The 12,715-nt window shown below is 39.3% G+C and overlaps 1 protein-coding gene across 1 annotated transcript in view; it reads left to right on the top strand.

Annotated features, from left to right (window-relative positions):
• The first annotated feature begins 1,018 nt into the window (after positions 1–1,018).
• The window catches only part of LOC125234794 (peptidyl-prolyl cis-trans isomerase G), a 37,234-nt gene continuing 25,537 nt past the window's right edge, over positions 1,019–12,715 (top strand). Inside the window, exons 1-10 of the mRNA XM_048141199.1 lie at positions 1,019–1,338; positions 2,995–3,100; positions 4,022–4,109; positions 6,561–6,590; positions 7,745–7,881; positions 8,944–9,052; positions 9,316–9,454; positions 9,640–9,671; positions 11,533–11,605; positions 12,117–12,218. Coding sequence (XP_047997156.1) covers positions 1,144–1,338; positions 2,995–3,100; positions 4,022–4,109; positions 6,561–6,590; positions 7,745–7,881; positions 8,944–9,052; positions 9,316–9,454; positions 9,640–9,671; positions 11,533–11,605; positions 12,117–12,218 — 1,011 coding nt within the window. The 5' untranslated portion in view covers positions 1,019–1,143. The remainder of the gene's footprint in view (positions 1,339–2,994; positions 3,101–4,021; positions 4,110–6,560; positions 6,591–7,744; positions 7,882–8,943; positions 9,053–9,315; positions 9,455–9,639; positions 9,672–11,532; positions 11,606–12,116; positions 12,219–12,715) is intronic.

Raw genomic sequence — 12,715 nt, 5'->3', positions numbered from 1 at the left:
GTTTACGCCGATTGTTTTTATGAATAAAATTAATTCGCATAATTGTATTTGGCATATTTCTTCAAATCAGAATATCCCCCCTTACTAAATGCTGTTAAGAGAGTCGGTTTGGTTAGGTTAGAACTGCGACCTCAACAAATAAAACATTTTGTCAAGAATTTCGGTTAGGTTAGGTTAGAACTGCAACATTAATATAGTAGTATTACCTATGATAAAAATTCTGCGTAGTAAATTTCCACTAAACCATGTTATGCAGAAATAATTTATGCATAAAAACCATTCGGCGAATAACCTTTATGCATGAAATATATTCGGACAAACAAAAATATGCCTAGACAAATTATGCGTAACTATACTATGCCATAACAGATTATGCGAAAGGTGAATTATGCCAATATATATTATGCCAAAAAGAATTATCGATTGTAAAATTATGCCAAAACAAGGGGAACCGCTTTACTCAGGCCACACGCTACAACCATACCGAGCGCATCGATCAGCCGCTTAGTTCCTACGCGCGCCAATAGATGGCGCTTTCGCTCTCTTGGAAAACGGGACAATGACGTCATCTTTTTCGTGCATGCTGCCCGTAGTAACGAGTTAAGCTAGGAACATACTACGCGGACGTCCGTCGTAAAACGATCGCGACCGCGACCTATCAGTGTGCACGGAACAAAACATCCAGAGAGCCAGATTTCGATCGGACGTACGTGCGCTCAAGGCCACGTCCGCGTCCGTCGACCGATAGTTTGCACGGTTATGTGTATTTCCATTGTCCAGATTCCCGTCCGCGGTCGATTCACGACGGACGTCCGCGTAGTGTGTTCCTAGCTTTATTAGACGTTATCACGTCAAAAATATTTTCGATATCGACACAAATAGCGTTTTCTCCACACTATAGTTGACCATAAACAAAGGGGCCACAGATAGCGCAATGCATAATGACAAAATCTTGGCAAAATGGCAGAATCTTGGCCTCGCCAGAAGAAAAAAAAATCTATTGGCTATGACAGCTAATGCTGGCTGGTGCTGGCTTGCGTTTTCAAGAATTTATCTTCTGAATTTTCACGAAGTGATTGTCTGATAGTGCTTCTAGTTCCAAATCTGTAAGTCCTGTGAGCCGGAGTATCCAAGCTGTCCAAAATGACGGTGGACGGCGACGAGAAGCCGGAACGCGATCGCGTTTTCATGGACATAACGATTGGAGGCCTACCGTCCGGCCGGATTGTTTTTGAGCTGTACAACGATGTTGCACCCAAAACCGCTGAGAACTTCCGCGCCTTGTGCGCGGGAGACGCCGGGATTGGGAAAGTTACAGGGAAACCCCTTATCTATAAGGTTAGTAAAAATGTCTCAAATCTTAAAGGTTAATTTGTAAATTTTACTTTTGTGTCTTACCCATTTAATCCAGCTATTAGTAACGGTCATCAAACCCAATCAACAAGTAAGCCATAATTGCTGTTATCAATTAATGATATTTCAAACTTGACATACATGTGAAATTTTCTGATAATCCAGCAATGGTAAAATTGACATCTTTTTATCATCACTGGCTCAAGCAAATCTGTAATGCATTATAAAAAATATGAAAGGTGAATAATCTCCTTATGTATGGTAGGTGCCTTTGCAATCTTGCCTCTAGGTACAAGTTTACTGGGACTGAAGGCTAAATTCATAATGCATATTTTGTATGTTCCTTAAAAGTTTGAAGTATGAAGAAGAGTGACTTTATTTTGATGACCGGTCTGTCTCAGTTGGTAGTGACCCTGCCTGCTAAGCCGCGGTCCTGTGTTGGAATTCCTGTAAGGGCATTTATTTGTGTGATCAGCACAGATATTTGTTCCTCAATCATGGATGTTTTCTATGTATATATAAATATGCATTTATCTATTTGAGTATGTATATTGTTGCTTAGCACCCATAGTACAAGCTTTGCTTAGTTTGGTGCTAAGTCAGGGTGTCCACTTTCTGGAAAGTCAGGGAAAGTCAGGGAAAAGTCAGGGAAGCTCATAGTGGTCATGGAAAGTCAGGGAAAGTCAGGGAAATGATTTGGAGGTCAGGGAAAAACTTGGCACCAAGAAAAAAAATCAAAAAGTATTGAAAAAATAATATGATTTCTTGGGTTGGCCACATCCATGACAGCAAAGATGGATTCCCGGTAGTGATTTTAAAGCCACTTAAAATTGTCTCTTTAGACTTTTCATGACAAGTATAGTACCTGGCCTCCATCCCAGTGATTGCTAACGAGATATATCTTCATGCTCTAGCTGACCTTAATTTATCCGGCCCAAAATCGTAGATGTGTAAAAATCCACATTTTTTTTTACATTGCGTGCCCTACCCACATATTCCAAAATGGCGAAGGGGGTCGGGAATAAATTCAGTTATTGTGATTCAGATTAACTAGAAAGTTGCACCACAATGTCACCGTGTACAACATTCATAAGTCAGGTGCTTCTGTTAGGGCGATGTGAAAACGACAAAGATAAAGTTACGTCGCTGTCCATGTATCTATCCGACAATTCAAAGCGGAGTTCCTCATAAAGCTAATGGCGCAAAACGTCACATAGAGGCGCAATTTGTATGAGTCAAAGGAGCATAGGAGGATAATAAGCGTGACGATGAGAGAACTTCAAACACTTGGAAACCTAAAGGCATCATGTAGTGGCAAAACACCTAAATGGGCATCCCGACGCTGACAACAAAGAAAAAATTTCGCGCTCGCTTCGCTCGCGTTTACTGTTGATCTGTGTAAGGTGACCCCAATATTTATTTATTTATACATTACATTAACAACCTGCAGGTTGAATGTATCCAAGTCAGAAAAAGTGATGAATAGCTGGGTGAATATGTGTAGAACTATTTTGAACCGCTGACCAAGGGTTGCCAGCTTGCGGAGTAAATTTGCTTCTAGATAAACATGCGCGCTTGAGCACAGAGGCTTGCTGCCAGTGTGGACTCTGCTAATTAATCATAAACTTAATTTTATTATAGGGTATGCTGTTCCATCGAGTGGTGAAGGATTTCATGATCCAAGGGGGAGATTTCACCAATGCCAATGGGACTGGAGGAGAATCCATCTATGGAGGCACCTTTGAAGGTATTAGTTTTAATTATGGTAGGCCTACAGCTTTTCCTAGTAAAATTGAGTTTGATTAATAATAAATGTAACAGTATTGTAAATTGCCAAGAGTGTTTTGTGTTTTGTTCCTAAATATGGAAACAAGCGCTTCCTCTTTCATATAATATTTATAGCGACTCAAGATAAATCTTACATAATGAATGTGACTGGCTGGTTCTGGATTGTGATTGTGTTAAAATGTATATTTATTCATATCATGATATATTTAAATGTAAAGACATTATCATTGCCCTATTTTCACCTTTGGATTGCACATGTGGCACACATGTGGCACGAGCACCAAGAGAAAAGTGGATAAAAAAAGTTTCTACATGGTCGGGCCCAATCAACTACAGGGACAGAGGTCGCCCAAAAGAACGGTGGGCTGACGATATAGAAAGAACAGCAGGACGTGATTGGAAAACAATAGCAGGAGACAAAAGCCTGGCAATTATTGGAGGAGGCCTACCCAGAATGGGACCTTAAAATAAAAACTTATATATCTAAAATAACTGGTAAAAAATGCAATTTTCAAAAGGAAATAAAGGCTTATTATTATTATTATTATTATTATATTTATTTATTTAACCTTTATTGCACAACATAAAGTACAAATGGCGAACTTAATGCCTTAAGGCATTCTCTACCAGTCAACCATTGGACCAAACAGAAACTAATACTGTATAATGTAATGGCAAGCCTCAGGATGACTGTAGACCATCATAGTATATTTTAGGCAATAACAATTATGTTGATATCTCATTTATTACACCCCCACTATTAAATTTTCTATTAAGCACTTTCAAAATCATCATCAGACAAGTATTGAAGAGTTTCTTGTATGTAAATACTTTTAAATTAATGTTTTATATTTAAATGTTGTTTTATTTCAACTTCTAGATGAGACATTTGAGCTTCCCCATGACAGGCCATATTTGTTGTCTATGGCCAACAGAGGCAAGGACACCAACGGCTCACAATTCTTCATGTAAGTTCTTCGGCAAATGGTAAGGATGTTCCAATTTTTTTGATGGGTAGATACTGACAATGATATCTCATATTCAATTAAAAAGATCTGGGATTGTTGTCTATGGGTTAAAATCTGTGAGCAGATAACTTATAGTTCAAGTTCAAAGCGTTTTTTTTTTTGTAAAACATGTTTTGGCCTTCAAAAACATGTCCTTGAAACAATAAAATAATTCTCCTTTTATTGCTTTATTTGAGTGTGATGAGGTCAAATCTTTCAAGCTAAAATTAGACCCACATCACATTATTTGATTTGTTAACAATTGAGAAATATGGACCCAGGAGGTGTTTATAAGATGTTTATGGTAAATAACTTATCTTTATTGTCTTTAGGTTTTACAAAAATGTCCCTTTAAAGAAAAATAGTACAGTCATTGATAAAAGGTTAGGTATCAATTGATTGAACAGGAGACATACCCACTTTATTTTATGACTTTGAAAGTCAACAAAACAAGGTGTTTATACAACTGGTAAATTAACAATTATTAAACAATAAACATATATGTATATTTCAACTTCTAACAGATGTTGGTATTGTAATGTAGTATTTAAGTGACTTTGTAAACATGTTAACATTTTATTTAGTGTCAGTGATAGGATTTTCAGTTTTCCTATTTGAGATTTTTACCGGTTTTCACATGAATACTCTCTGGTAATCCCATGGCACCTGGGAATTAATAATATTTTCATTGACATACTTGATCGCTGCACAAAGGTTTGGTTTCCAATATTGGTTTTAATCACAAAAGCGTGTTAATAATTACAAGACACCTACCACAAAGAGGACTGCATGTACAGGCAAAGCAATATAATTGTGATTGTTTTGATGTAATTCTTCTTCTTCGTCGAAACCTCATCACTGAGGGTTGTGACCACCATAAGTCGCTGTATGTTGCAGTGCTCTCCACTCAGGCCGATCTTTTGCCTTCCTAAAGGAGCCCACCGCGTGTGACCTTCATGATTGTGTTGAACCAGCGCGTGGGTAATCCGGCTCTTTTACGATGGTCCTCCACTGGTCCGACGATCAACGCCTTCTCAAGGCTGTCAGGATCTCGTCTGGCCAAATGGTCAAAGAAACCTATAATTCTCTCCCGGCAGATAGCAGAGAGGCGCCTGTCTTGACATTAAGCTGGTCAAAGAAACCTATAATTCTTGTATATTTTGTTCGCGATACTCACCAGTGTTTGGGGTGCAGATAGCAGATTGGCCGTTTCAAGGAGGCGCGCGCCAGATGAAAAGGGACAGAAGTGTCTCTGACATTAAGTTGACTCTCTGAATAAATTATAAATATGACTTATTTGTGGAATGTAATGCTGTCTGTTTTTAAATTTGAGCTTCTTGTTACCTTTCCACACCATTTCACACTACAGGGGGATATCTTTAAGGCATCAAAATACCCTTTTCCAATTTTTTAGTGCGAAAAACACGCGCTGCTTTCGGGTCTGTTACTTGGTCGATACTGATCGGGCACGGCGAGCGCCCGCGCTTATATCAGTGCAAATACTAGGAAGGCTGGCGACCGCGAGTCGTCTTGTAACGGATGTCTATAGGGGTTGGTCTGTGTGCGACGTGCTGTCCATGAAATTCCCAACATTTTACGCCAACACCACATTTCGAACGAATCTATTCTGACCACCGTTTGCTCTTTTAATCAAATGATATAATCAGCCGGGAGTTCATCGACCGACGCTACATGCGTTAAGGTTACATTAACCCTTAAATGCATGAATTATTCTTTTAACGAGATATTAATATATGTGATAGACAATGGTTTTCTGACTCTGGGAAAAATAATAAAAAAAATATTTAAGATCGATTTTTATACTAAATCAGTGTTAGAAGTTAAATAGGCCAAATATTATTTATATAAATATATCGTAATTGATAAGTTTTATTTAAAAGAAATGACTACTATTAAAAAGGTACACTATTTGTGGAACCCCTATGATAAAATAATTAAACATAAAATAATTACTAACTCTGAAAAAATCTGCCCAAATCATTTACTAAAAATCGCCATCGTCCAGTTTTTTCACACTTCCGCCATTTTATCTTAATCCTTAATTAAATGCATGATTTTTTTTATTTTTGGTTGGAAATAATTCTTTTTATTTAGTTATTTAGATGCAGGATCTAGGAAAAATATATAAAAACGTCCAGCTTATATTTTGGCTAGTTTATTTAAAAATATATGCATTGTAGCCAAATGGCAACAATATGCATTAAAGGGTTAAGATCTCTGAGTCACAGGATGGGTTAACATGCACCAGCGAAGCAGCGCTAGGGTTGTCCCTGCTTAGAATAATGTACAAATAAAGTCAGGGGTCGTGCTAACGCGCGCTTGTGTTGTAGAGGCGGCGCGGCTGGTCGCTGCGGGCCCGCGCACTCATTCTTGTTGTTCTGTGTGTTGTAGAACCACACAGCCGGCGCCTCATCTCGACAAGTGAGTACCTTTAAACTTACACGATTTTTACACAATATTTAAAATTGCAAACGGGAATCGCTGAGACTGCTCCGGGACCACGGGGACAATGCCGTTTTTGAATCGGAGGTTAGTTTTAGAAACATAATAATACGCGATTAAGCCCCGTTTGCAATTTTCAATGAGTACCTTTTACATTGTCTTTTACTACGAATCTGAGCAACTCACAAACTTGGTAGAAAAAAGGTATAACCTATAAGCACTACTACTAATTCAACTTTGATTAGTATTTGGCATGAAAACTTAGCTAGGACAGAATGTGTGAAGATACCGCCATTTGTATCAAAAAGTATTCACACTGCCTTTTGCAGTTTTTTTCGATTATTAACAATCTTGTTACCATTCTGTTTAAGATATTGCGGATTTTAAAAGCATGTTTAATATTGTATAATTCTTATTCTCTGTCAGGAGAATATTACATAAGTTCCTATTACAGTTAAGTTTCATGAAATAAAACTATGGAAACGGATTAAATCGCGTATAATGAATTTAAATATTCATCCTGACGTTTCGAATTTGTTTTGTATGGTGTTGGACATTTACAGTTTGTTTTTGTCAATTTTGTGTAGATTAATTAGTTAATTATTTTTTAACATAGTAATGATAATTTTTTTGAACATTGTATAACTAGCTTTATTAATAGTGTCTGAACCTGCCTTAAAAATCTATATTATTTGTGGTCATGGTTCGTTAATATTTCTTGTATGTGGGTAGCTTTTGCACATTGTAATTTTTCCTCAGTCACCCGTTGACCACAAACGCTGTAAAGAGTTCGAAACGTCGGGATGAATTTTAAATTCATTATACGCGAGTTAATTCGTTTCCATAGTTTTATTTCATGAGTAACTATCGCGGTAACCGAAGACAATATTAGTTATGTTTCATGTCAAAATTGCGAACCAAGGTACAAATGGCCCGTTTTGAAGCTGAAAGTTTCAAGTTATAAGCGGAAGTCTCTTTTCAACTTTTCATATTAGACAGAGACCATTTGATATTTATGACTTGTCAGAATGGGCCACAGGTTGCCTATTGGTAAAAATGTGAATAGATCATTTCGTAAACTCTCCGTCTCTAGGTATTGTCATAATTCTGAACTCCCATCTCGTTGCCCCCAGTGTCCACGTAGTATTCGGAGCGGTGGTGAGCGGCGCGATGCTGGTGCGGCAGCTGGAGGCGCTCCCCGTGGACCGCAACTCGCGCCCCCTGCAGGACGCCGTCGTCGCCAACTGCGGACAACTAGTGCGGCTGAAAGGTCAGTGCTACACTATTAAGGGACACGCTTGGGACATTACTCCGACACGGCCAATCCCAAATCCCAACTCGTATCAAGTTCTTGCCACTCGGCCATCCCAAGTCACATCGCGACCCGTCAGTTCGGCTATTCTGATTTTTATCGCGACCTAGCAATTCAGCCATCCTGACTACCACAGTGACTCGTTGACTGCTATTCTGTACACACGCCTGTGTAAGTATTCGGAGCGGTGGTGAGCGGCGCGTTGCTGGTGCGGCAGCTGGAGGCGCTCCCCGTGGACCGCAACTCGCGCCCTTTGCAGGACGCCGTCGTCGCCAACTGCGGACAACTAGTGCGGCTGAAGGGTCAGTGCTACACTAATAGGGACACGCTTGGGACATTACTCCGACACGGCCAATCCCAAATCCTAACTCGTATCAAGGTCTTGCCACTCGGCCATCCCAAGTCACATCGCGACCCGTCAGTTCGGCTATTCTGATTTTTATCGCGACCTAGCAATTCAGCCATCCTGACTACCACAGTGACTCGTTGACTGCTATTATGTACACACGCCTCAGTGTAAGTATTCGGAGCGATGGTGAGCGGCGCGATGCTGGTGCGGCAGCTGGAGGCGCTCCCCGTGGACCGCAACTCGCGCCCCCTGCAGGACGCCGTCGTCGCCAACTGCAGACAACTACTGCGGCTGAAGGGTCACTACTACACTAATAGGACACGCTTCGGACATTACTCCGACACGGCCAAAACTCAACTCATGAAGACCTTGCGACTCGGCCATCCTGACTTACATAGTGACCTGTGGATTCGGCCGGATCGTGACTTGTAAACTCGGCCATCCTAAGTCATATCGCGACCCGTCAATTCGTCAGTTGGGCCGTGATTGACTGAATAGCACGCGATAAATTGCGATCAGTCGACAACCTGACTTAAATCTGACAGACTGAATGCTTAACTCGTCTTTTCAAATGCTGACTGTCACGGATCTCGTATTTATATTTTTTCTTACACTGGTCTGCCGATTACCTTTATAATAACAATATATTATTTATAGTGTTTTTGTTACAGCCAAGAAACGCAAGGATAAAAAGAGCGAGGAAAGCGAAGCAGAATCTGAGAAGTCGCATAAGAAAGAAAAGAAGCGAAAGAAGGACAAAAAAGAGAAGAAAAAGAGACGGTGAGTCAAAATGAAATTATTAGTGTGCATTTCAGTGCACAGATGCGAAGTTTCGAACAAATTATATACCTTTTGAATTCCCTCCTTGGAAAGACGCGAATTTTCTTTAAACTTGTACTTTTGCCCCTTGCCCCTTCCAAATGTCGGGAATTCCATTTTTGCGATTAGATAAAAACCACATCATCACATCAAGTACAAAATACCGTCAACTCAACTACAGAAAAACTAATGTGCAAACCTAATTAGTGAACCTTTCTTTTCAGTCATCAATCAGCATCTGCAGACGAGGGTGAAATCACCGAACCAGCTCATCCCCTCGTGCAGACCTCTAAAATAGACCCTCGCGAGATCCCAGAGGTCCCCACCAACAGGTTCCTCATGCGGGAGGCAGGGACAATGAGAGGGACAGGGAAAGAGATAGGCCCGACCCTAGGAGGGACAGAGAAAGGTATCGTTGAGACCTATAGGTATATGCTTTCATACAGAATTAGTAATCAATCAAATCTAAACCAAATCACCTAACGATAGATAGACCCTCATGAGATGTCTGAGGTCCCCACTAATAAGGTTTTCTTATGCGAGGAGGCAGGGATAATGAGAGGGACAGGGAAAGAGATAGGCTGGACCCTAGGAGGGACAGAGAAAGGTATCGTGGAGACCTATAGGTATATGCTTTCATACAGGATTAGTAGTCAATCAAATCTAAACTAAATCACTAAACAATAGAGACCCTTATGAGATCTCTGAGGTCCCCACCAATTAAGTTTTCTTATGCGAGGAGGCAGGGACAATGAGAGGGACAGGGAAAGAGACAGGCTGGATCCTAAGAGGGACAGAGAAAGGTATTGTTGAAGCCTATAGGTATATGCTTTGATACAGGATTAGTTAGTCAATCTCTGCAGAGAGCTGGGTAGGCGGTTAAGGGAGTCAACGGGGGGATTGCAATCGCAATACAGCGCGGGTATGCTGCCTGCGTGTACTACCTTGCCTCGCTAGCAAGGTTTATTTAAAAAAAAATGCTTAGGATTCTATTGGGGCTGCCCCGTATCCTGATCACGGTTGACGCAGACCTCTTTCGCATGATGGCATGGAAACCATCTATTCCTGCATCGGCAAACATGCCAGAAGAGCATTGTTGTACTGCACGCGTAGAGCGTTGTTGAAGCTTTCTGCGTGTAGCTGACCCATAGGCTACAGGTGTAAAAAGATTGGAAATATGCCGTAAACAGCGTCGCCTTGACCTTATTATTTTAAGTTTAGTTTTTAGGTAGTTTTAGTTTATAACATTTAAGTTTTATTTTGTAAGTAGGTTATGTTCAATGTCTTTTGTGGATATTTTATACATTTAATTTGATATTGAAATAAATTGGGACCTAAAACATAATATCAACCCAGTTGACAGAGAGTCGGAGACTCACAGCAAAAATGCAATAATAGTTTTCTTACAGTTTCAGCCAATTTCTGATGTAAGTTTTATCTTATTTTTGATTTTACTTTTATTGTATGCGTTTTCGATTTTTGCCGAGCTCCCGATATTAAGACACAGTTACATGCATCCCGGAAAACTGAAGAAGGCGGGTGGATGTCAAAGTTGCGTACTTGCGTAGACAGAGCGCGCGTGTTTTTCTTTATAGTTTGAATTGTGGTTCACTATTTGTCTTGCAAAAACTTTTTTCACATAATATATTTGATTCGTATAATACTTCTTGGCAGAAGTCACGTTTTGCAAAAACACCTTACGCAGAATATGCTTTGGCATAAACCATTTCGCAGATTTTTATAATACCGAATCGTATGTTGTCATAATGTTGATGAGCATAATAGTTTTCTAGTCGAATAGTACTTTCTCAGATAATATTAGTGCATAATAGAGAGTCGGGTGTGTTGGGGATGCAAGATACCTAACACTCCTCTTCGCTTCGGTCGTCGTCGTACCTAACAGTGGCCCTGGGACAGTATTTCCTTTTTGATAGCGTGTCATAATTCTTCTCTTGTAATAGTATGCTTTACGATTCTTATCCATACTAATATTATAAATGGGAAAGTGTGTGTGTGTCTGTTTGTTTGTCCGTCTTTCACGGCAAAACGGAGCGACGAATTGACGTGATTTTTTAAATGAAGATAGTTGACGGGATGGACAGTGACTATTACTTTTTGTCTCTTTCTAACGCGAGCGAAGCCGCGGGCAAAAGCTAGTGGTACATAAAATTACGCTAAATCAAAGTCGACCAAAGTTCTGTAAAATAATATTCTGCCAAATGTGTCGTATTGTATGCATGGTAGTAATAATGCCAACTAAGTTTTCTGCATAATTACCATTCGGCCGAAAGTGTTTCCGCGAAACATGTTATGCGAAGTGTGTTTCTGACCAAAATTATTTTGCCTTATTCATGTTACTATCATGAATTATGATCTCTTTTGATCCATAGATGTTTGTATGATGTTTGAGGATTAACTTTAATTTTCTTTACTTGTTTTAGGATGCGTTACCGTGAAAGAGATCGTAACGCCTACACTCGCAGTGGTCGTATCATCAAAGGACGAGGCGTTTTCGTAAGTATCCAATTACTATGTAACAATTAAATGACACTGACTTGATTATAGATATTATTATTTGATTTCTCTTTCTGGAGGTGTAAAATCAAAATTATTTTAACAACAATGTTTTTGATCGACGTAAATGGCTCCTCGACCTCAAGGTAGATTATAGTGATGATTTGACAATATCATTCAAGTTCAAAGTTAAATTCGTAAATGTTAATGATATTTTTGCAAATGTATTAAAAACGTAATTTATTGTGTGATTGTGTATATTTACTTGTTCAGTCACCGTCATAAATAAGTGATGATTTTGGTACCTTGTCGCTTTAAATCGTTTGACAATTTCGTATGACATTTCAAACAAGACGTTAATGTGACAAGGTATAGAAATCATCACATTTATGCCGGTGACTGTTCTATGTCTTTTAAGAGAATTTGAGCCTTACCTTACCTATATCTTGGGACTCGAACTCTAAATAATGGCCCAGGTTTGACACTAGTATGGAAATGCACTATGTTGCAGCGTTACCGTACGCCATCCCGCTCTCGCTCCCGCTCGCGTTCGGCGACCCCGCCCCACTGGCGTCAGGCTCAGCGACGCATCATCAAACTGTCAGAATTTGAGGTCAGTATCAGTATAATACACCGTGTAAGATTGGGAAATCGAAAGATTTTAACTACGCTATTTTTGAGGGCAAAATAAAGATAGAGTGTTATAAAATGTTATATAATGTCAAAAATTTCGCCAAAAAAAATGTTTTTGTGTAATTTTTTTTAGATTTTTTAGGGTGTAGTTTCAAATAAAAAGTGAAGGTTGTTCGTAAAACTGGCACTTATAATAAAAATTTACAATTTATTTCTAAAAAAAACTTTTTTTGCAATGTGTCAGTAGTTACTTTTTGATATCTATCAACTAGGATATTTAAATTATGTCCGATAACGGCATCATCGCCATCAAAACAGCGTTATGTTCTGAGAAATAAAGCTCTGAAAGGAGGCGAAATCCAAAAAAGTTTATATGACATATTACTTTTCTAATATGATGAGGAATATGCTGTTAAAAATTATTCGGTTTTCACATGTTACACCGTGTATGGTCTGTTCTGTAGTGAACCTTATTGA

This window comes from Leguminivora glycinivorella, chromosome 2 (assembly GCF_023078275.1).
Source record: "Leguminivora glycinivorella isolate SPB_JAAS2020 chromosome 2, LegGlyc_1.1, whole genome shotgun sequence".
Lineage (NCBI taxonomy): Eukaryota > Metazoa > Arthropoda > Insecta > Lepidoptera > Tortricidae > Leguminivora > Leguminivora glycinivorella.
The sequence above is the reverse complement of the archived record's forward strand: the minus strand, read 5'-3'. Positions and strand labels throughout refer to the sequence as shown.